The sequence below is a fragment of the Accipiter gentilis genome, chromosome 7 (assembly GCF_929443795.1).
Source record: "Accipiter gentilis chromosome 7, bAccGen1.1, whole genome shotgun sequence".
In the NCBI taxonomy this organism is placed as follows: domain Eukaryota; kingdom Metazoa; phylum Chordata; class Aves; order Accipitriformes; family Accipitridae; genus Astur; species Astur gentilis.
In genome coordinates, this window is record NC_064886.1 from 44752025 (window position 1) to 44775663 (window position 23639).

The following is a 23639-nucleotide window of genomic DNA, read 5'->3' on the forward strand; positions in this document are numbered from 1 at the left end:
TGAGGGAAGTAAACTTTGTATAGGTGTAACATGCTCCAGAACAGAACTTATTTTTAGTATTTGTGATAAAATATTTCATGTAAAAAAAAGTAGAAGGAGAGTTGGCACAACTCTCAATGTTAAAGTCCATACCGCAAGTACCTTTGCAAAAATGCAGACACACATCATAGGCGTACCTTGTACTTGTAGGCCACTACGGAATCTTTCCATCTGTCTCGTACCATCACGGCAGAAGAAAGGGCAACCACAGCAAAAGAGCGCCAGCTGACATCCAGCTGAGAGAAGAAAAAAACCCAAAACATTAGCACAAAGCTGGGTAGGAATCCAAAGCTGCCTTTTTTTTGATGAAGGTTTGTGAAGACAGTACAACTGAGCGGAGGAAAAAGTATTTTTGCGTCATCTTCAGTACAGTTGTTGACACAGGCCACTAGAGCTTTTGCATTTTTTAGACAACCGTGCCTTTTTTTTTTTTTCCTTTCTTTTTTGACTCAGTGGCAACTTTACTTTCACTAGAACTCACTTTCCTAGATATACGCAGGTGACAGACATAGAGACCTACATACATTTTCTCAAGCCTTAGTATAGCCAAGGCTTCATCAGCCTATACGTCCCAAGTTGAGTATTTTTGCTAAAGAGCACAGCAACACAACTGTCCTTGTGAACCGCCTCGTTGCAAAAAAGGAATGATTTTTTCCAGGCCATTGCTCCAAATGGGCAAGACCTTTTAAAACCGCAGTTGTGCCACCAAACCTGCTCAGGGTCCCTCCTAGCTTTTGACTGCCCTGAGATTTAACAGACACATGCTCCATTCCATCTTCCAACAGCAAAAATACGCTAACGCTCTCAGACCCAGAGCGCAACCCTATGGATGTCCAGGCACATAGCCTGCCGTTTTGATGAGGAGCCACCAAGCATCCCTGCGAGCACAGCTGCACGTGCCAGATCGGTTTCACCTGTGCCGTGAGTTACCGGTTTCGGTGAACGTAGTTTCTGACACTTTAAACTGAAAACCGTATCTCGATGCTTCGCCACAGTAGAAACGACCCATTTGCTAAAACACTACAAAAATGCAGTAACACCAATTGCAAAGCCAAAGCAGCAACAGCTCCAGAAATATTTAGACCAGGAACAAGGGAGAAAAAGAAAACAGCTTCATCTCATGCACAGGGGAGCGGCAGGCAGAGAAAAGGGTCGGCATTCTGAGCCCTTACAGAAAACGGGCATTCTCCTTCCATTCCTCAGCCCGTCCGTTAAGGTCTAAATACCGCAACACTACTACGGCAACGTCGAGAGTAGGGCACAGCAGCCCTGCCGCTGGACTTGCCATTGACCCATGCTATTTACATAGCAGGACGCGTACGCAGAGGGACACGTTTTGCCACACGCAACCCTGAACTTCCTGAAAATTTACGTTTACCAAAAAAAGCCATTTGGAACATATTGCCAAACAACATTCGGCAATAAAGCTTTGATGCGTTTGACACACACAATTTTTGGTCACTTGCTATTTGCGTCCTGTTGCTGCTGCTGTTCTTCCTTCGGGAATTCTACTTGTCGCCAAGTTATTCACTACTGGTGAATTTTGTGCATTTGCCTTCCTGGTATTACCAGCACATTCACAGAGGCAAGTAACTTAATTGCTCTTCTACAATTATCCAAACAACAATTACAGCCATGAAAGAGAAGGAGAGGTCAGGCAGCAGAAGAGCTCTGCAGGCTCTGCAGTCAATATTGCACTCTCTAAAAACAAACAACAACAAAACAAAACCGTGACCCTGTATCCTTTTTTTTTTTTTTCCTCTTTCTTTCAGAGCTCATCCCTGCCTCAGCCTTTTGTCCTGTCAGAGCATGAAGCGCAGGTGATCCATACCCTGACGACTTTTGCATGTGATGAATGCCTGTTCAGAAATAGTCCAGATCTGCAAGACTGGTGTCATTTTTATGGTTTTAATCATCACAACTCAAATTTTATTTACTCACGCATTTGTGAGGAAACTAATTAACTTTTAGACACTGCCTCTCCTTTTTTGGGGGGCTGGGGGGGTGGAAATGTGTTAGAGACTGAAAAACATTACGATTCAGAGTTCCCAACCATGAGGGAGTGGTGGAGAAATCAATGAAAGCAAAGACCAACAGCAGCAACATCAACTGAAAGTTGGCTTTCATTCCGACCACATACTTAAGCAACTCTCCAAGTCTAGAAATGACTAGTCCCTTTTTGGAAGGAGAAACTTTTTTACTTAAAAGTCCTAGACTGAAGACTCCGCTGAACGGAATGGGGATTGTGCCATGGGACAAGATGCCATCGACACTCTTAAGGGGGGGAGGGGAGAAAAAAAATCAAATAAAAATCAAGTTTAAGTACCAGTTCCCATCATGTTTCACTCATTACATTTCTACTGGCATCTAGGTGCTCAAAAGTGAACTACAGGGACACCACATATTCCTAAAAATTCAGTTATACGTAAAAAAGTAAAGGCTATTTCCAACTTGCCCATAAAATCAGTATGAACAGAGAGAAGAGAAACACTCGACCCTAAAGAAGCTAACAGGCAGCTCTGAATTTACCAGGCAGGAAATTTCATTCTTTCACCTGAAACAAAAACACATCAAGGGACCAGTTCAGGAACAGGGCACGATCTGTTAGCAGCAATTTTTCCATCAGCTTTTCTGCACTAGCAGCAAATTTGCCTTCTCTGTAGGTTTAACGTGGAGCATTTGTAGTGCCCTCGAACTCGCAAGTGTTTCTCTCCGCTCCCTCAGCCCGATACGTGCGATTACCTGAGCAGGAAGCAGAATTAATCACCCAGGATTTTCTTTGCGTGATGCGGAAGGCGACACTGGGAGAAGAGGAGACAAAGAAATGAACCTGCTTCTCACACCCAGCCAACGGTGAAAAGACAGGGGAGGATTCTGCTGGAAGGGCTCTGCACCCCAGGAGCTCCCGCCGGCCGGTTTGTCTCCCCTTTGCCTGGTACCGAGGGGATGACGACACCTCGCCCGCGCCCCCTCGCAGGGGGGCTGCCCCAGGAGAGCCGGGGGACCCCCACCTCGCTTCTGCCCGTGGGAACGGACCGGGAGAGACCCTCCATGCAGAGAGAGGAGCGTGGCGTGGATTGCATCCCCGAAGGAAGAGGCCAGGCTCCCCGCTGGCAGAAGGACAACTCACCTCCCTGCTGCTCGGAGCTGCTTGCTGCGGACAGACCTGCCTGCACCCGGCCGCTCTTCGGCCGTGCTGGGAGCGCAGTCCAGCCGACGGATGCTCCAGCGAAAAGACACTCCAGCTAATCACACCTCCTGCTCGTTACAGCCGCAGGTACTTTTGCCTCTGGCTAATGCACGCTCCAGACAGCAGACACCCCGCCTCGTTCCAGTTCCCGCTTGCTACAGTTCTGGCTCCTTGAAGCCCCAGCTCCACACTGAAGCTCCGGCTGATTTCAGCTGCTTCTCCTTACAAGCTCCAGCTACGTGCAATGGTCTGGGCTTTCCATAAGGTTGTCTATCAACTGCTGTCAAAACTGGAGCATTAGGATTAAACATCAGAGTTACATGCCAAGTAAATATTCGTTAGTTTGGGCGATTAACTACTTAACAACTATTCTGAGCAGCGCAGAAAGAAGAGCTGGACTCAGAGAGGGCACGTGGGGTCTGAAAAGCGCCTTTCCCCCCACAGACCATCACAGATGTTGAGTTCGGCCTGCTGCATGCCGGCCTCCCGAACTTCGGCGTCTGACACAACCAGACCCCCATCTCCAGGGAGGGTCCACACACCCTGCCCACCCCCCGCTTCCCCCCGCAGCCCCCAACACCCTCCCACCTGCCTGCAAAACCAGCCAAGCCGGCTCCCGCTTTTGGCCCCCACACCAGCTGACTTGGGGCACATTTGGAAGCCAAAAAACCCGGCTGCTGAGCCTGTTCTCAAGGGCCAAACACGCAGGGCCGGACCTCTGTTTCTGGGCCCAAAGCCGGGCAGCTCGGTCTGTTTCCGAGCCCCCAAATCAGCCACGCGAGCCTGTTGTCAAGCCCCAGGAACAGAAAGCTTGTTCTCCATTTCTGACCCTGCAGCGCCCACGGGCGACGCCGAGCGTCGCCACCCCACAGCCCTGCACCCCCGGGGCCCCACACGTAGTTTCGGGGAGTGCTTGGGACCTGCGGAGAGCGCGGCCCCACGCCTCTGCGGGGCAGCCCCAGCACAGGCAGGGCGCCGCTTCTCGATTGCCGTTTCAGGCTTTATTTCCCCGCCATCAGCGGCACGGCCAGGCCCCCACCCCAAACGCCCCAGCCGAAGCGCCCCCGCGGGGAGCCGGGCCCAGCCAACCCCAGCCTGGACCCGCTCCAGGACCCCCCGCCGGCAGCAGCCGGGTTCCTTCCCCGCCCCTGCGGGCACCGGGACCCGCCCGCCGCCGCAGGAGCCTCCCCCGGGCCGCCGCTGCCCGACCCGCGCCGGGAGCGGCAGAGGCCGCCCGGCCGCAGCGAGGAGCAAGCCGGGGATGGGATGGGGCTGCCCCTGCCCCCGCTCCCCCCCGGCCGGACACGGGCTCGGCCCCGAACCACCCTCCGCAACGACCCCGGGGCAGCTTCCGCCCCCGCCGGCCCCGGGAGAGCGGAGCCCGGCCCCGCCCGCGGAGGATCCGGCCGGGGGATCCCAACTCCAAGACCAGCCGGGCCCGTAGCCCCCCTCTCACCTGCCCCGACACGGCCACCACACGGCCCGGAGCGGAACGAAACTCCAGAGCGGGACAAGCGCCGCCGCTTTTCCGGGCCGGCGCAGGCGCCCCGTCCCCGCGCTTGCGTAAGCGCTGCCCGGGCCGCGGCCGCAGCGTGCTCGACGGCTCTCCGGTTGCGGACTCGACCTTCCTCCCGCAGGAAGCTCCGCGACGGTTCTCGTCCCTTTCGCTCTGATACCTCCCGCCAGCTCGAGCCGAGCCGATCCCGCTCCTCTGGGCTACCGTTGGTGCCCATTCTGCCGCTCGGTGCCGGGCCCTACCCTACCTCACGGAGCCCCGCGGGGCCGAGCGCTGCTCTCCGCCCGGCCGTGAGAAGCCGTCCCGCGGCTCCCTCGCTGTGTCCAGCCCCATCCTATCCCGAGCCGGGGAGAGCTGGGTGCGAGTGCAGAGCCCCGGAGCAGGAGTTGCCCCAGTCCCGTCGACGGTCCCATCCCGCTGCCGCCTCCCTTCCCGCCCCCTCAAACCTTTCTCCCGCCCTGCACGGGAGGCGCACTCAGGGTATCCGCGGGCAGGGGCCTCCCCGGGGAGCCGCGGGGCCGGGCTGTCCCGGGTACTGGACTGTGCCGTAGCACGCGGGCGGGAGGGGTGGGTAGCCGAAATGAGAGCAGCAAGCACAGCGAGCTGCGGAAGAGTATGGTGATGCTGGTTTCCCATTTTTCCCATAGGCCGATTCTTACCCCCGGCACCCAACCCGAGGTGCTGGGAGGGTCCTGGGTCAGGTTGGAGCCGTGAGAGGGGGACGTCATGGTGGTCCTAGGGGAGAGTTGCGGCGTGGAGGGCCTGGGACAGCTCAGGACCATGCTGGAGGTATCGGGTGGTGCTGGAGAGCTGCAGGGAAGGGGTGTCTGGGGTAAAGAAGTGAACAGGGGTCAGTTGCAGGTGAGCCATGGTGCACCATGTCCCCCTTTTCATGGCTCCAGGCTACCCCTCACCCCAGCAACCTCTCACAGCCCCAGCACAGCTCCCCATTTCATCATGCTGGCCTCTGCACACTATCCAGGGTGCTCCCAGCTGCAGGGACCCCATCAGCCCTGAGCACTGACCCCCAGTCCCAGCTCACCTTCTCTGCAGTTGAGGTCACTGTCCTGGTCCTAGCAGGCAACATTTGACAGTGGCTCCGTCATCCCAAATAGACCCTGGCACAGCCACCCCAAGCTGTACAGACCCTGCTCAACCACAGTGCGTTGAATGTAGAGGGGCCATTGCTGTTAGCCCCACTGGCTACACCTGGGGCTTTCTGTCTACAGGCTCCCAACCCACAGCTGCAGCACATCAGGAACAGGAACCATCACCATCAGCCTCATCAGTGACAACTATGGCTACCAGAGCAGCAGTGTGCCCCAGCTCCTGAAAGCAGCTTGCTAAAGAAAAAGGGAGAAGCTCTGGGGTGCACAAAAAGGAAAAAGGATGAGTTTTAAGGGGAAAAGAACAAATTGAGAGCTAGGGGGTACAATGTAAAGAAAAACAGCAGAGGGTGACAGAACAAACTGATGACTCTGGGAAGCACAGCCAGCCAAAAGCAGAAGGCCCGGTGGCACACAGAATCCCTATCTCGTAGCACCATCCACACAGGCCCCAACCCTCTGCCCTAGACATACTGGGAATATCTCAGGGTGCTTTAGGCAAAATCAGGAGCAGCCTGGGGAACCTCATGCAGCCCTGGGTGGGGCCTGGCTGCCCCTGGGATAATGGGAATTGCCACCAACAGCCCCAAGCATCCATAAATCCCCAGCAGCCCTGTGAATGTTGCTGGAGTTCTCTGGGACACTCCCAGTGACCCAAAAATGGTCTAAGAGACCTTGGGACCAGCTCCCACTCCCTCAGAAGTAGTAGGTAGCCTCCCTCCCTTGGGTACTGTCCTCAGGCACTTCTTACTGAATGTAAAGGGACTGCAGGACCCGCAGCCACAATTATAAAGAACAAAGCAATTATTTATTAATTAATGCACCTAACACCTGGGAGTGGGTCTGCCATGAGGCTCAGTGTCAGTATGCTCACCCTTCCCCTGTGACCCCTTAAGAGTCATTACCGGAGCAGCATTCATCAGCCTGGCAGGGAAGGGTTAGCTCCTACTGCCCTTGCTGCGGCAAGTCAGTGAGCAGCTGTGAGCCTCCCCCCCTGCTTTTTCCTTCGGGGATAGGATTCAGCTCTGGTATTTGAGAGGAAGACCCCTGATCTCCCCCGTTTATTCCTCTGCCCTATCCCTTGACTAGGACTCTGCAAGAAACTTGCACAGCTTTCAGGTCGCCTGCCGCCTCAGCAGTCTGACTCTGTGCATCGTTCCTGCATCATAGCAAACTGAGGCCTCGGATAAGAGCACAGAGCTGAATGCTGGGTGGTTGGAAGGTTACTGTAGTGATCCTAACCAGATGACTACTGTATGATTGAGGAGCTAGTGATATACATAGCAGTTAACCTGAGAAGATGGCAGGCCTGAGCTGTACTATGCTGCACGTATAGCTTCACCTTCCAGCCTGTGTTGTGCTGTGCATATCCCTTGCTAAAAGAATAAGCTTAGTTGGCTAACTGTAACAAAGGAGCCTGTAGGCAGCTCCCACTTGGCACTGGAGATTATAGCACCTGCACATCTATATAGTAAAGTGAAGCAGCAGGTTGCCACATGAACATCCTTTTGTTTGATGACAGAAATTACAAACAGAATTCTAAAAAATGCTGTAAGAGCTCTAAAGATCAAGATGTTGGTGGAACTTCCCTACAGAAGGGATCTGCACGATACGCTGTGCCTTCATTGAAGGTCCCTCTGGTTCTCTGCAAATCAAGAGTTCCCAGAATCTGAAGGACACAGAACTATCCATACTAACCTCTTTCTCCTTCTGGCGTTCAATAAATGGAATTTTATTCGATACCTTGTGCAGTGTGAGCGCCTTTCTCTCTGGGATTAATAGCCCAAAGTTTATTATCTCAGGATTTAGACCTATTTAACAATAAGCTGTAAACCCTGAACTCTAGCTGAAAAACTGCAAATCTCAGAACCCAGATGGTTGCTGGGGCTTTACAATTTATGGCTGAGGCTAGATTTTAAAACCTATGCCCTCAGCAGTAAATGTGTAAACTGTAAATCCTGACTGATAAATACTGAGTCCCACAAAATTAAATAAACCACAACACCCGAGTGAGAAACCTTCAACAAGAAATTCTGAACAAAAAGATGCAGAAGAAAACCTCCAAACCCTCAGTATTACACAAGAAAAACCAAAGCACATGTGAGCAGGAAAACAATAAACAGAAGCCAAGGAACTTCTGCCCACAGCCACTTTACAGTTACTGTTTATAAGCTTGGTTTTAGCCACCATTCAAATGTGACCATACGCAAGAAGCGATACATAGGATTGTACTAAGCTGCACTTCCACTGAACCTACCTGTCACGCTGTGAGCACTAGTTCATGTGCAGTACCAACAAACGATTGTATTATCCAGGCTACCCAGAAGATGGCACACAGTGTCCAGAACAAGGGTAACCCACTACAGATGAGGAAATATTTATGATGTAAACTAGACATGTTTTTAGCCTATTAACCACATCGTGAGCATTTCTAGTCCAAGCTACCTAACCGCTCAGGCTTTGGCAGATAGTACTCCTCAGGGAAACTGCAGCACAGACAGACACTGCAATGTTGCAAGTGTTTGTCTTACTTGGCATGAAAAAACACATAACATGGAAAGGGGGAACAAGCAACCCTCTCACCTATCCACCTTCTCATTCAACACAGACGAGAGAAGGAAAGCTAAGACCTCTCAGACTCAGTACAGCACAAGGCCTGTGCTAGTCATTATTAGCGCCCAGCGGAGCTGATGGCTGCAGTCTCTGCTGTGGCATAACTTTGTCAGCCAGAGCTTTCTGGGGGAGGCATAGTAAAGCCCATCACCTCCACAGCTCCTGCAACACTGACAGCCACACACAGCAGCCAAGGTACTGGCACCCACGTGCACACAGCACTCCAACCCAGGGCAGTCCCTCTCCCCTGCCCACTCTCCCTCCCTCTTTCCTGCCTCACTTCACCCTGCAAGGGCATTTCAAATGCCCTCTCAAACTGTCCCTCCAAAGCACCCAACCACTCAACCCTGCCCCAACATGACCACTGAGCCCTATAAGCCCTCAAGTGCAAAATTAACCTGCAAAATTAACTCTTCTTCACGAGCACTGCGGGTGGAGTAAAGCAGCAGGCGTGCTGGATAACCTTGAGGCCTGGGGCAAGTTTCTCATGCCTGTGGTAGCTAAGGGCCCTGGATGTGACTGACAGTAGTGACCCCAGAATTGCAAAACGGTTGAGGTGGGAAGGGACCACTTGTAGGTCATCTGGTCCCACCCCTCCCTGCACAAACAGGGCCACCTGACCAGCTGCCCAGGACCGCATTCAGATGAGTTTTGAATATCACCAAGGTGGGAGACTCCACAACCTCTCTGGGCAACCCATGCCAGTGCTCTGTCACCTGCACAGTGAAAAGTGTTTCCTGATGCTCAGAGGCAACCTCCTGTGCTTCAGTTTGTGCCCACTGCCTCTTGTCCCATCACCGGGCACGGCTGAAAAGAGCCTGGCTCCATCTTCTTCACACCCTCGCTTCAGGTATTTATATAATATACATCACTAAGATATCCCACCTCCGAGCCATCTTCTCTCCGGGCTGAGCAGTCCCAGCTCTCTCAGGCTTTTCTCATGTGAGAGATGCTCCAGTCCCTTCATCACCTCAGTGGCCCTTCACTGGACTCTCTCCAGTATGTCCATGTCTCGCATCTACTGGGGAGCCCAAAAGACCTCCTGGGCTACAGACAACAGCCCAGATACCCTTCCCACCCATAAATTCCAGATTCCCTGACACAGAGAAGAAGCCCCAGATAACCAGAGTAAGCAAATGGCCCTGAAGAACCGAGGAATGCACCAGAGATGACAGCACAACCTCAGAGTCCCTGGAAAAGCCACCAAGACAAAAAAATATGGCTCCACAGGCCCCCCAATAGCTTGGGGAACACTGAAAAATTCCCAGCAGCAACAGGTGTGGCCCTAGAGAACCCCCCCAAGGAGACACAGCATCGACGGGCCCACCTCCCAGCATCTAGAGCGCTAGGCACATCCATCTCCTCCTACAGCAGATCACAGTAGTGGCACTGAGGAGCTTTTATGCTCATCCTAAATAAGCTATAGCACGACATTCTCCAATTAGCCCTAACAGGATTATCTGGTATCGAACAAACATTTACTGTCCATCCTGAGATGTGCTGTATTAAAAAAAAACAAAACAAACAAAAAACCAAAGGAAAACCCCATACACAGGTATCTGTCTATGCTATCAAAGTTGTTTAAATTGATCACTTCCATAGAGCAGTATAATCTTATGCAGATTTCCAAGGCACCTTAAATTTCTCAGCTATCTTCATTAACAACTTGTAGTTCTGAAAAGAGAGGATAATGGTATGAATTGCGCTGCAGAAGCAAGTGTGTGCCTACTCTGTATCACAGCATTAGAATGCATGATTGGGGCGGCATTAACAGCTATTTCCACAGTGATTCCATTCAAAGTTTCTTCATCTCTTGCGGTTTGCACTCCATGCCAACGTCGCATTCAAATATCTGCAAACTTTGCCATTCCAGGGAAAGCACTAAGGAATCTATCAACAAATGAAGTTCCTGCTTAAGCCTTTTACAACAGAACTGCTGCAGCTGCCCCAGCTCTTGGAGAACTTTTATGTTAAAATTTAAAACATCAAGATAAGCCTAAAAAAAAATACACAACTGCACAACAACTTTAAAGCAAAAGAAGAATGTCAAGTGATTCTGGAAGAAAGTGAAGGAATTTAGTTTCTACTTTGTTCCATTTATACAAATTAAGAACTGAGATTCTTAAATATTTAAAGCATGAAAACAGAAGTGAACTATTATGAATGAACAAAGACATTTTTGACAATTCATCTTTTAATATAAAGTACTTAAATTATATTTTTAAAACAATGCTGAGAACAGCACAGCTCAGCTGTAAATTTGCAATCTGACAAGTATCTCACGGCATTTCCCATGGTTTTTTTTGTTTTTGCGGTGTAAGAAACTCAGGAAAAAACCTCCTTCCATTACAGAAAAACAGCAGACAGGAAGATAATTAAACTTATCAGCCAAGGATTTTCAAATTACCTATATGCCGCACAGTAGACAAATACTCAGCCATCTACACAACCCCCCACCCCCAGGATCTCTCAATAATGATGTCTCAGTGCTTTGGATTAAATGATGACCAACTGAATTGATTTTGTCGTCTTGGCAGTACTAAATCCAATGACAGATCTCTCTGTTCTTTTTCTGAATCCACCAGCTGATAGCCAAGCATATTTATAGCACCTTTGCAAACTTCCTGTATTTTCTTAATTTTCTGGAAGGAAAGAACATTTCTCCAGGCCTGCGAAACACTAACTGCATCTCGAGATGTGATTCTGAAGGCTTCTTTTTTTTTTCCTGGTCCCTGTCCATGTGTGATATTATAGATCCAGCTTTTGAGCATGGGGGTCAAACTAAGATCTGCAAATTTATACATTTCTGAGATTTCTGATAATGGATCTCTGACCAGATCTTCAAAACGGATCATTAAATAGCGATCTTTAAGGAAATTAGGTGGCTTTAGAGTAGCCGTTTCATAAATCTGAACATGACTTCTACAAATCTCTTGCATTACTTTGTATCTGCTGTCTTCCACTTCAGTGCCATTGGTACTCAAAACAATTCCATTGTCACGGGCTAACGCTTTGACTGATTGTTCCCGTGACTTGACGACTGCCCTGGGGTCACGGACCAAGTGAATAATTTTGAGATTCAGGGATGGATCGGTGAGAAGGGGGTAGAGGACCTTCAAGTCAAAGAATCGAACCTCCTTGATGACAACATGGCTGTAAGTCTTACAGGCTTCCTCCACCTTGCTGAATGGGTACCGTCCACAAAGAGTCTTGCATGCCATTTCACTGGTTATATCAGTACGTTGAAAGGAGTCACAAGCAGGAGCTGAACACAGAGCCCGACTCACTGCCCACTGGAAAAGATCAGATAAGTTTCTTTTCCAAGGCATGTAAGCATCAAATACAGACATGTCGCACAGAAAGACCGACCTGACTAGGTCCCGCACTGCCATGTGCAAGACCTTGGCACTGTTCTGGTACATCGTTACCCACACATGCCACGCAGGCTCCATCAGGTAGAAGACGCTGGGGTGTTGGCTGAAAAGTTGACCGACAAAAGAAGATCCTGACCGCCAGGAGGAGAGAATAAGGACGTGGACTTGAGATGGTTTCTCCTCAGACTGAGGCATGAAGTTACTGTACCGGGCATACATGAAGAGTAGGAATCCAGTCTGAACTGTAACAAAAAGTATAACGATTGTGCTAGGAATCCGAATCCTTGCCATTCTCACCGAGGAAAAGAAATTAAAAAAGCTGAAAAAGAGAAGGAAAATGCTGGTGAACCATTGCTCCTGTGGCACAATAATGATAAACACACACAATACAAACTCTTGCATTAGTAAAACCTTTCTTCAAATATGCATGTATGTATTTGGCACTATTTTGCTTCCTCAATCAGCGGCACTGAGAGATGATCATCTGCAGGTGACAGGTGTCGGAAACTGAAAGTAAGTAATGCGTGACAGCAAGATCACTGCAGAAATTTTTGGGCGCAAATGTCTGATGCTGAAGGAAACCTTGGGTTGATGCAGCTCAACTGTTGGAAAAAAAAAAAAAAATCTACAAAATACACAAAGCCCTCAACCTGAATTCTGGTAAATACTGCTAAGGGAAAAAACCCTTCTGAATCAATTCACCGTATTTCCATTTCAGTCTAACATTACAAGGGCTTCTATCGCTTTAAAGGAGTAGACAGGAACATCAGTAACTGCGGCTACTGAAATAAAAATCACCTTCTTATCTAACATGAGCGCTGTACCCTGCAGTGGTGACGGTAGGGGGCTACGCCAACTGATGCTTGTGCACAACCCTCTATTTTCCAAATTGCAGGAGTTGGATGAAAAATCACAACCTGAAGAAGCATCTGGCCACAGATGTTACAATGAAAAAGCAGCTGACATGTCTTTGGGCTGGAGCGCATATAGCCCATGATGGAACCCCCTGAGTTTGCATTTAAGGGATTACCCATTTGTGAGTTAGAATTAGTCTGCATGTAACTCCTGGAAAATTTTAGGCATGTCAACCCCAAGAGACTTCTGTTTTACTTTGAAGTTCAAGTTCAAGCTACATGCACTCCTCACAACTTTCTACTAGAAGTTTTCGCACCTACCCCTCTGTGTTCTCAATTTTGCAGATTCCACTTGTAAGCAGCCAGTATATGTTAGCAGGCACAGTATTAGGAAAAATAGAATCCTTTGTATGAAGATAATCTCCAGAGTTTTACATATAAGCATTTGCCATCTAGCTGCATTTAGACCATTTTTTTCTTGTTATAGTGAAAGGTACATACATCAACGCACTCTGGACTCTTGAAAGTAAACCATGCAGACTAGGGAATATAGATACATACTCATCTGACATAATACATGCATTAAGTTCTTGGTGCTAGCCTATTGAAACATGAAAAAGTCTATTAATTAGTACCAAAAGCTGAAAGAAATGGTCAAATGGAAGAGATAGTAGAAATAGGCAGTTTCGGCTCCTGACACTGCTTAAATGTCTCGTCACAATATAAAGAAATGCGTTCTATCTTAAGTGAACACATTTTACTACTAAACTTTTGTTTGTAAGCCAAGAAAAACAGCAGAAATATGAGTTGAGTAGGAAAAAGGAGACAATAAATGCATATACCTTCAGTATCATACAGTATCTTATAAGGAGAGCAATGCAAATGAGTAAGGTATTAACTTGCTTCCCGAAGTTTCTTCTGCCAAAGTACCATCTCTTGCTTGTAAGATACAGAATCATTTAGGTCGGAAAAGACCTTTAAGATCATTGAGTCCAACTGTAAAACTAAAACTACCAAGTCTACCACTACACCATGGCCCTAAGTGGCACATCTACGTGTCTTTCAAATCCCTCCAGGGATGGTGACTCAAACACTTCCCTGGGCAGCCTGTTTCAGTGCTTGACAACCCTTTTAGTGAAGAAATTTTTCCCAATATCCAATCTAAACCTCCCCTGGCGCAACTTGAGGACATTTCCTCTTGTCCTGGTTGCTTATTACTTGGGAAAAGAGACCAACACCCATCTCGCTACAACCTCCTTACAGGTAGTTGTAGAGAGCGATAAGGTCTCCCCTCAGCCTCCTTTTCTCCAGGCTAAACAACCCCAGTTCCCTCAGCCACTCCTCTTAAGACTTGTTCTCTAGACCCTTCACCAGCTTCGTTGCTCTTCTTTGGAAGCAAAGTTCTGTATACTCTTTACATCTGCTCTAGTTTATACCCACTCAGGTAAAAATGCCTTTTTACTGTTTTATTATGTTCCCTACTTCACCATACAATCTGTTTCTGTAGCGTAGCAACAGCATTTATTTATGTCTAAAACCATGGTTATCACCAAGGTTTTAGTGCTTGTGCTGCCCACTGAGGCAAGGCCCTTTTCTCCAGTGGTTCCACATTCTCATCAACTTTGCTCAAATATCCGTAACATGTGACCACAATGGCACCTCCTAGGATGAAACCCATGTTCCCCATAGCCTCTCTTGCATAGTCCCAATGAACATACCTTTTTACAAGACCCAGATGTCAATACATTCACTCAAATCGCTATTCATATATCCAGGCAGACAAGCATGGAAAAAGTAGCCCAGCCTCCTCCTTCTGCTCTGGCAGTGGTGTCTGGACAGCTAACAAATATGCTGCCAATTTTTGGCAGTGGGATGGGGGTGCGGGGTGTCTGTGGACCAAATACACTGCAAGTTGACTTTTGTGTTTTGCTGTACAATATGAAAGCTGTACTTTAAAGGGAACTGAAGAATGACAGGTGTAGTCTGGTCTACAAACTGATACCTTGGTACTGCAATAAACCATGAAGTGTTACCTATGGGATTATCGGGCCCTCGGCACAGCTCCAAGATCTCCTGATTGGGACCAATGACTTTTTTTAGAGCATCACATTCTGCGTGCTAATTTGCCCACAATAAGGAATCTTCAAGACAGTACAGCAGAATACAGTAAGGTGTAAAAATCAAGCAAAAGGACAGTCAATGAGTTCTGTAAAAGGAATACTGAAACGACTGTCACTCCACAGCCTAGAAGACAGCCTCCCTGGACAGGAAAATCACAACTGGCCTGGAGAGAGCAACTGCAAAAACACTCTCTCATGACTGCTCAAAACAGGAAAATCGGGAGAATTCAATTAAAGAATCACTCATGACACTTTTTGTGCACTGCACTATAAAAATGTGAAACTCTGCCTCTAAATACTGTGGCAGCAAGAGTATACAAAAGTTCAACCAATTATTACATCAATTGAAAGTAATTAATGGAAGAAGAGCCTCTCAAGGACTGCTAAATGCAAAAGACGAGGCTACAGCTGGTGGTGTAGCAATTCCCTGAACTGTAGATGCCCAAGGTATCTGCCTGCATCTGGGAGGTATACTTGGAGAAATCACATTTCCTGTATTATTTAACTTTTTCCCTAGCAATCTGCTACTTGCTACTGTCAGGCACAAGAGCATATAGATAAACCTTTGGTTTAATTCAGCATGGCCATTCTTCATAGATAAAATTTGCCTTGTTCAAATACTGAATTTTTGCATAGTATGTCACCAGAAGCATCTACGAGTTTCTCTATGCTGTGAGGATTATCAGCAATCAGGCAGCCTGCACTGACACTCTGCCAAACAGAGGTGATGAAAGAATCTAAGGAAAAGTGAAAGAGCAGTTGCATTTGCTATTCAAGGAGTTTTCTTGAAACAGATTCTATGCCTGAAAGCCAGTCAGCCATAACTACCTCAAATCCTTTTCTTGTCTGCAAAACATTAGCCATTTTCTGCACTGACTGCATTCTGCAGCTTCTCACAGTCTAGCCCATCACCAAGCTTTTAGAGACCCATGATGCTTTTTAAAGAATTCATGTTTCTACGCTGGCTACACAGAACTGCTGCTCCACCGCAATCACAATCACTCTGCAGAAATGCAAACACTAACTGTTCTTTATACCTTATTGGCAAGGGGCAGGGGAGTGAGTAATAAAAACAGGTAGGTGTCAAAGCAAAAGCCATTTTTTTAAATTCGCATCTGCCTTGACTGCCTCTTAGTCCTCTCCTCACTCTGATTCCCACCCAAGCACTGTTGCAGACAATACTGTGCCAACAAAAAAACAGCTAACATGCATATTAGTCCATAATTTGTGTCTCACTCACCATAAGCACTACAAATAATACATAAAATGACTGTAGCTAAAGTATTTGCCTACTCTTCAGTATGATATAAAAGAAAAAGTGCAATATCAAAGTAAAGCACTAAGTAGATACCCATCTTCAGTATTCAAGATTCATCTTCTACCCTTTTGGGAAAGTCGGGATGTTTCTAAGGAATATGCACGCATGCAGACACCACAAAGAAATGAATAATTACACAACAAAATGCAGCATCTGTAAGAGTATTCTCTCAGGGAGTTTCCAGTGCCTGAGGCCAAATACACATCTAGTTCACTGGATTTTCTCTGTAAACAGTGGCTTTTATTTCTGCATTTCTCACATTGGGCAGGTGTAATTCTATTTGGATGTAAACACCCTTTTACCATTTGCAATTGCATTCTGCAGTTAAGGTGCTGTCAGCCCGGGTTAAACTTACACCCCTTTAATGTGCAACTTTAGAACCCACCAAGCTCTTTCAAGACTTTTGACAAGTTAGCTGAGGCAGAAAGCAGCTCTTGAATACCATTAAGAATCACCTTCTCATAAAGTTACTGAATAAATATACACACACACATATATATATTTATAAATCTACTGAATACATTACATGATATCATTGCCTTAATTGTGAGGCACAGAGCCTTGTGATGCAGGATGCTCCTTCTGATCCTCTATTTATTCCACTGCAGGACTCACCAGAGGGTGCTGTTAGGCAAGCTCACTCTTTCAGCACAGAAAGGCAATCTGCCAAAACTCCCTTAGTAGGTGAAACACTAGTATGTGACTTGCTCTGCGTTGCGTGGCCTCTCTTTTTGCCAGTGCCCTCCTCTGCCTACAGCTCAGCAGCCCTACCTGCCTATCCCAAGCTCCCCTCAGGAGAGCTAAAAAGGGGCTTGTTCCCACCTCCTTTCTTCCTTCTTTGCTTCACAGCAGTGCTTCCTTGTGTCTGCACCTGCCTGACTTTTGTACATAATGAGTACCACTAAGTATAAATTATTTTAGTAACAGTTACAATGTTATTCCTTTTCTGTGATAGTAGTACTACTTCTTTTGTGATACTATTTCTTCAGGGAGAGCTCTGGCAAACAGCAGTATAAACAAAAGTCTAATTCTAGCAAATTCTTGAGGCAGAATCATCTCTTCACAAGCCAATGCAAATGTTCAAAATGTTATCTGAAAAGCATCTGCACATATGGTTTAGTTGACAATCCTGAGTCAAGCTCTGTCACTGGGCTCGTCCACTAGCGGCTACTAATGGAAACAAGATCCTGGACTAGATGAAAAACGGGTCTGCCCCAGAATAACAATTCTTACATACTGTGCAAAGGAAATTAATAATACAAACTGGCCAACAAGAACAATGATTTTCTTCATCACTTAAACTGGCTCTGATGGAATGCTGAGCTGCAGGGCCACTAGCATCTGCCATTGCTTGCCAAGAGACTAGACACACTACTGAAAGCTATCCAGTTTTACCAGGCAGTGTAAAAATACAGTGAGCAGTCGTATCGATCCCAGAAAGCTTGTTTTCTAAACAGAGCACTTTTCAGACCCAGAATGGTAGAAAAGAATGGAGGAAAGAAATAAATTGTGCAGTGGATGACCTTTTAGCTTTTGCTTTCGGGGACTTTTATTGTTTGTCACATAAGACAAGTAATGTTGGAATGAAGTAATCAGATTTTTGCAGGTCAGCCCTGAAAGGAGCACAATTGCAGAGTAAACTTCCTTTCGGTACAGAATTCAACCTGAAGACACCTAGCAAATTAACAAAAATTAACTCTATAGCTTAAAAAAAAAAAAAAAAACCACCCTCCTATTACGCTGCTCATTTTTTTTCTGGGATACTAAAAAGACTGTAGAAAGACAGAAAGGGAGTGCCTCACATTAGAGCTATAAAGAAACATGGGCTCTCTTTGAGCTTGGGACAAAAGGCTGGAATGAAAGATTCACTCAGAACAAACAGGTCTGAGTCTGTTGCAGGAAGACTGAAAAATCCGGCTGGCATAAAGCAAAACAACTGAAAGAAGAATTATAAGCACCTGCTCCCCTAAAAGGACTTCTGAGCAACTGAATCTTAGCTGTCTTTGTCAAAGTCTTCCCCGGCCATTTTGTGTTCAAGAAAATTTCTAGCACACTTTCATTTAAAACAGTTTATGCAGCACTTTGAAAGCCAAAGTCTCTACAGATTACACAGAAATTACTTCAACTTCCACAAAATGCAAAAATACATTCAATTAATTTCCCAGATTGTTCCCTTCCACTGAGAAAAGAATAGCTAATGCTATACTAATGTGCTCAACCTTTTGCTAGCCCAAAATTATTTTGTCCTGTATGCTTGTCATACACTAAATGCTGACTTTCAGAGCAATCATATGAGCTGAATATAAGCATCATTTATGTACTTACAATTCACCAAAACACCTCAATACTGACTGTGAAAAGAACGATAATTGTAAACGTCATCATGCATTTTATAGAATTAATAGGAAAATGTTTGTGCATAGCATGATAAACAGAGCAAAGGTCACCTGAAGGTCTACTATACTTTATGGAGAAGTTTACTCACTACATACTTCACCTATAAGACATTGCACCAGTGCGACCACCACCAGAATGGCTTCTATGAGCTAACGTTAGAAACAGAAACATAGTTCGCTCTCAAAAAAGTGAAATGCAGGAATGTGACAAAGCTGGTCCAAGAAAAATGCACAATATTACCAGTAATCCTTGCAACAAATCATGCAGCCGACAAAACGTCACTTTCCAATGTTCTTCCACAGCTAGAAATGACACATCTTCACAAGGCAAAAGCTTACTGTATGGCCAACAATATGCAGATTGGTCTCTGAATGGAGAAAGAAAAAGTTAGTTTGGAGGGTGCCTTCTATAACCACTGGTACTTCAAAAAGAGTTGAAAGTCTTTCCAATAGCTAATCATTGCTAAATAGTTAAAAAAATTAATAAGCCTCCTTAATTGTTTTAATACAACAGTGAAACTGCAACAGAAATAATAAAAGTATAGTAAATGTACTGTAATTGGACATTTTGAATTCTGACATTATATTAGCATTTCAGCTGATTGTGTTAATTTAGCTTTTGAAAACGTACTTCCTTTTACAATCTAGTGGAAAATGAGATTGGAAGAGTCACTTCCAGGTAATCATCAGGCTTAAATACTTTACAATACAATGAAGCATACCACAGATTTCATGATATGACCATAAAAATTATTTTTAAAAGGGCTGGGGTTTTTTCCTTTATGTTGTCTGGAGTTAGATAAAGTTGTCCAGCCTGAACAAATGGCAGTGTCGAGGCATAGCCCTACAACACCTATTTCTCCATGCAATGCAGCTGAAGATCACAAATTGTTTTCAGCTATAGAATCACCGGTGTTCAAGAAATGAGGTCTGCTCGGTTGCAATTTTTGTTAGGAATTTTTACTGTTTTTAAGGATGGCAAAACTGGGGTGACAAAGAGGCACTCCCAGTGACTGAATACTGTTCACTTATTTGAGTCTTTGCCGGCACCGGTACAACAGTCTCCTGAAACTCAAACAGTCTGAGGACGAATGGGCTGAGGGGTGCCTTCTGTGCCCCACTGAAGCAACCACTGCAACTAAGAAATAACGACAAATTCTTTGGTCCAGTACGTCACTTTCACCTAGAAACAGAGGCTGGACACAGTAGAAAAATGGGAAAGGATTTCCCGGAACGATGGGAAACGTTCTCTAAAGCACCTGATTTCACCACCTAACTCCAGCAAGGGAAACCACCTTAACCCGAATCAGATATGTTCTCGGGGGGGGGGGGGGGGGGGGGAGGGGGGGGCGATTTTCAACGGCTTTACCTCTGTCAACAACTGACTACACCTCAAGCAACGCCCAGCTCGGGACTGTACGACACCAGCACTGCGGTGCCCGCCGCACCGGCTACTGCCGCTACTTCATCAGCACGAGTCGCAGCGATAGCGCACGGCTCAAAAACACCCCCTGAAAGGCAGTGCAAGTGATTACAAACACCGTTGTTAGCTACCGGAAAAAAAAAAAAAAAAAAAAAAAAAGAAAAAAAAAAAGTCTGTCATCGCCCGGGTCGCCTACCGGGACGATGAGCCCTGTGGGACACCCCACCCCCAACGGCCCGCCCGTACCTACCCGCCGCCTCCCGGCACCGCCGCGGATCCCAGCTGCCTACAGAGACAATGAGCCGCTTTCAGACGTGGCCGAGGCGCCGGAGCGGCGGGAGGAGCCCGGGAAGGAGCCGGTCCGCCCCGCACCCGGCGCATCCCTGGGCAAAGGCGCAGCCCCCCCGCCCGCGCCGCCCCGCCCCGCCGCGCAGCACAGCACGGCACCCGGCCACCCAGCAACCAGCCGCTCGAGCGGGACCGGCTACGGCGGAGCAGCCGTGCCCGCCCCGTCGCCAGCAGACGGCGGAAAGGCCTTCTGCAAACGCCCGCGCACGGCTCGGGCAGTGGCCGCCCGGCCCGCGGGGTCCCAGCAGCCTCACCGGAGCCGTCCCGCTGCATCTCCCCACGGCCGCGGCGCTCCCCAGCGCCCCGGGCCCGCCTGCCACAACCGCCCGCCACCCCCGCCTCCGGGCGGCCTCCCGGCCCGCCCCCGGCCCAGCCGCAGCCCCAGGGGGCCGCGGTCGGCGCGGCCGCATCCTGCCGGCCTCGTGCGAGAAGCGGGAGGTCCTGCCCCACGAAGAGGCCGCTTGGCTAGCTCGGAGATACACACAGAGGTGCTTTCTTTCATCCTAGCATCACCCCGTGAAACGCCCCGACGCACGGCTCCTACCCGTCCACATTCCCACTTCTGTTCACACACGGGACTTTCCACCAGCGACTTACTTTCCCCTTACAGAGCCACTCGCATAAATCTGATTAATCTTAACGTGCCTGTGTCCTTCCTCAGTGAACAGCCTTTAGCTTGCTCTCTGGCGTATGCGTACACAGAAGACCTCTGTAGTAGCAGAGGTATTGTCTTTTCTGCAGTGGTATTTTCATTGTCTCTGTTGCTTAGCAAGAAGCAGTATTTACCAGAATTCAGGTTGAGGGCTTTGTGTATTTTGTAGATTATTTTTTTTTTCCAACAGTTGAGCTGCATCAACCCAAGGTTTCCTTCAGCATCAGACATTTGCGCCCAAAAATTTCTGCAGTGATCTTGCTGTCACGCATTACTTACTTTCAGTTTCCGACACCTGTCACCTGCAGATGATCATCTCTCAGTGCCGCTGATTGAGGAAGCAAAATAGTGCCAAATACATACATGCATATTTGAAGAAAGGTTTTACTAATGCAAGAGTTTGTATTGTGTGTGTTTATCATTATTGTGCCACAGGAGCAATGGTTCACCAGCATTTTCCTTCTCTTTTTCAGCTTTTTTAATTTCTTTTCCTCGGTGAGAATGGCAAGGATTCGGATTCCTAGCACAATCGTTATACTTTTTGTTACAGTTCAGACTGGATTCCTACTCTTCATGTATGCCCGGTACAGTAACTTCATGCCTCAGTCTGAGGAGAAACCATCTCAAGTCCACGTCCTTATTCTCTCCTCCTGGCGGTCAGGATCTTCTTTTGTCGGTCAACTTTTCAGCCAACACCCCAGCGTCTTCTACCTGATGGAGCCTGCGTGGCATGTGTGGGTAACGATGTACCAGAACAGTGCCAAGGTCTTGCACATGGCAGTGCGGGACCTAGTCAGGTCGGTCTTTCTGTGCGACATGTCTGTATTTGATGCTTACATGCCTTGGAAAAGAAACTTATCTGATCTTTTCCAGTGGGCAGTGAGTCGGGCTCTGTGTTCAGCTCCTGCTTGTGACTCCTTTCAACGTACTGATATAACCAGTGAAATGGCATGCAAGACTCTTTGTGGACGGTACCCATTCAGCAAGGTGGAGGAAGCCTGTAAGACTTACAGCCATGTTGTCATCAAGGAGGTTCGATTCTTTGACTTGAAGGTCCTCTACCCCCTTCTCACCGATCCATCCCTGAATCTCAAAATTATTCACTTGGTCCGTGACCCCAGGGCAGTCGTCAAGTCACGGGAACAATCAGTCAAAGCGTTAGCCCATGACAATGGAATTGTTTTGAGTACCAATGGCACTGAAGTGGAAGACAGCAGATACAAAGTAATGCAAGAGATTTGTAGAAGTCATGTTCAGATTTATGAAACGGCTACTCTAAAGCCACCTAATTTCCTTAAAGATCGCTATTTAATGATCCGTTTTGAAGATCTGGTCAGAGATCCATTATCAGAAATCTCAGAAATGTATAAATTTGCAGATCTTAGTTTGACCCCCATGCTCAAAAGCTGGATCTATAATATCACACATGGACAGGGACCAGGAAAAAAAAAAGAAGCCTTCAGAATCACATCTCGAGATGCAGTTAGTGTTTCGCAGGCCTGGAGAAATGTTCTTTCCTTCCAGAAAATTAAGAAAATACAGGAAGTTTGCAAAGGTGCTATAAATATGCTTGGCTATCAGCTGGTGGATTCAGAAAAAGAACAGAGAGATCTGTCATTGGATTTAGTACTGCCAAGACGACAAAATCAATTCAGTTGGTCATCATTTAATCCAAAGCACTGAGACATCATTATTGAGAGATCCTGGGGGTGGGGGGTTGTGTAGATGGCTGAGTATTTGTCTACTGTGCGGCATATAGGTAATTTGAAAATCCTTGGCTGATAAGTTTAATTATCTTCCTGTCTGCTGTTTTTCTGTAATGGAAGGAGGTTTTTTCCTGAGTTTCTTACACCGCAAAAACAAAAAAAACCATGGGAAATGCCGTGAGATACTTGTCAGATTGCAAATTTACAGCTGAGCTGTGCTGTTCTCAGCATTGTTTTAAAAATATAATTTAAGTACTTTATATTAAAAGATGAATTGTCAAAAATGTCTTTGTTCATTCATAATAGTTCACTTCTGTTTTCATGCTTTAAATATTTAAGAATCTCAGTTCTTAATTTGTATAAATGGAACAAAGTAGAAACTAAATTCCTTCACTTTCTTCCAGAATCACTTGACATTCTTCTTTTGCTTTAAAGTTGTTGTGCAGTTGTGTATTTTTTTTTAGGCTTATCTTGATGTTTTAAATTTTAACATAAAAGTTCTCCAAGAGCTGGGGCAGCTGCAGCAGTTCTGTTGTAAAAGGCTTAAGCAGGAACTTCATTTGTTGATAGATTCCTTAGTGCTTTCCCTGGAATGGCAAAGTTTGCAGATATTTGAATGCGACGTTGGCATGGAGTGCAAACCGCAAGAGATGAAGAAACTTTGAATGGAATCACTGTGGAAATAGCTGTTAATGCCGCCCCAATCATGCATTCTAATGCTGTGATACAGAGTAGGCACACACTTGCTTCTGCAGCGCAATTCATACCATTATCCTCTCTTTTCAGAACTACAAGTTGTTAATGAAGATAGCTGAGAAATTTAAGGTGCCTTGGAAATCTGCATAAGATTATACTGCTCTATGGAAGTGATCAATTTAAACAACTTTGATAGCATAGACAGATACCTGTGTATGGGGTTTTCCTTTGGTTTTTTGTTTGTTTTGTTTTTTTTTAATACAGCACATCTCAGGATGGACAGTAAAT

At 46.9% G+C, this 23639-nt stretch overlaps 2 protein-coding genes across 14 annotated transcripts in view; one reads left to right on the forward strand and one right to left on the reverse strand.

Annotated features, from left to right (window-relative positions):
- LOC126040407 (carbohydrate sulfotransferase 5-like) overlaps positions 1 to 22902 on the forward strand; it is a 66939-nt gene extending 44037 nt beyond the window's left edge. For 8 of the 10 annotated variants that reach the window (XM_049804758.1, XM_049804781.1, XM_049804761.1 and 5 more), the window contains one exon: positions 21423 to 22902. In XM_049804758.1, the coding sequence (XP_049660715.1) occupies positions 21423 to 22632 (1210 nt within the window). In that variant the 3' untranslated portion in view covers positions 22633 to 22902. The remainder of the gene's footprint in view (positions 1 to 21422) is intronic. The other 2 variants (XM_049804757.1, XM_049804774.1) reach the window with 2 other exon arrangements.
- On the reverse strand, positions 10678 to 20311 carry LOC126040414 (carbohydrate sulfotransferase 5-like). Of its 4 annotated transcripts, XM_049804802.1 has the most exons (4): positions 20200 to 20218; positions 19896 to 20037; positions 18768 to 18894; positions 10678 to 12157 (listed from the first exon to the last, which is right to left on the reverse strand). In XM_049804802.1, exons 3-4 carry the CDS (start codon positions 18788 to 18790, stop codon positions 10948 to 10950), a joined length of 1233 nt encoding a protein of 410 aa, XP_049660759.1. In that variant the 5' UTR covers positions 18791 to 18894; positions 19896 to 20037; positions 20200 to 20218; the 3' UTR covers positions 10678 to 10947. The 4 variants fall into 4 exon arrangements, with proteins under 4 accessions (XP_049660759.1, XP_049660762.1, XP_049660760.1 ...); XM_049804805.1 differs by lacking the exons at positions 18768 to 18894; positions 19896 to 20037 and having other exon boundaries at positions 20200 to 20311; XM_049804803.1 differs by lacking the exons at positions 18768 to 18894; positions 19896 to 20037 and having other exon boundaries at positions 20196 to 20218.
- Positions 22903 to 23639: the final 737 nt, after the last annotated feature.

Coding starts and splice junctions, on each gene's coding strand:
- LOC126040414 (XM_049804802.1), bottom strand. CDS start 18,790: ATGATTTGTTGCAAGGATTACTG. Junction 12,158..18,767: donor ATTTGTTGCAAGGATTACTG/GTAATATTGTGC, acceptor TCTCTTTTTCAG/CTTTTTTAATTTCTTTTCCT.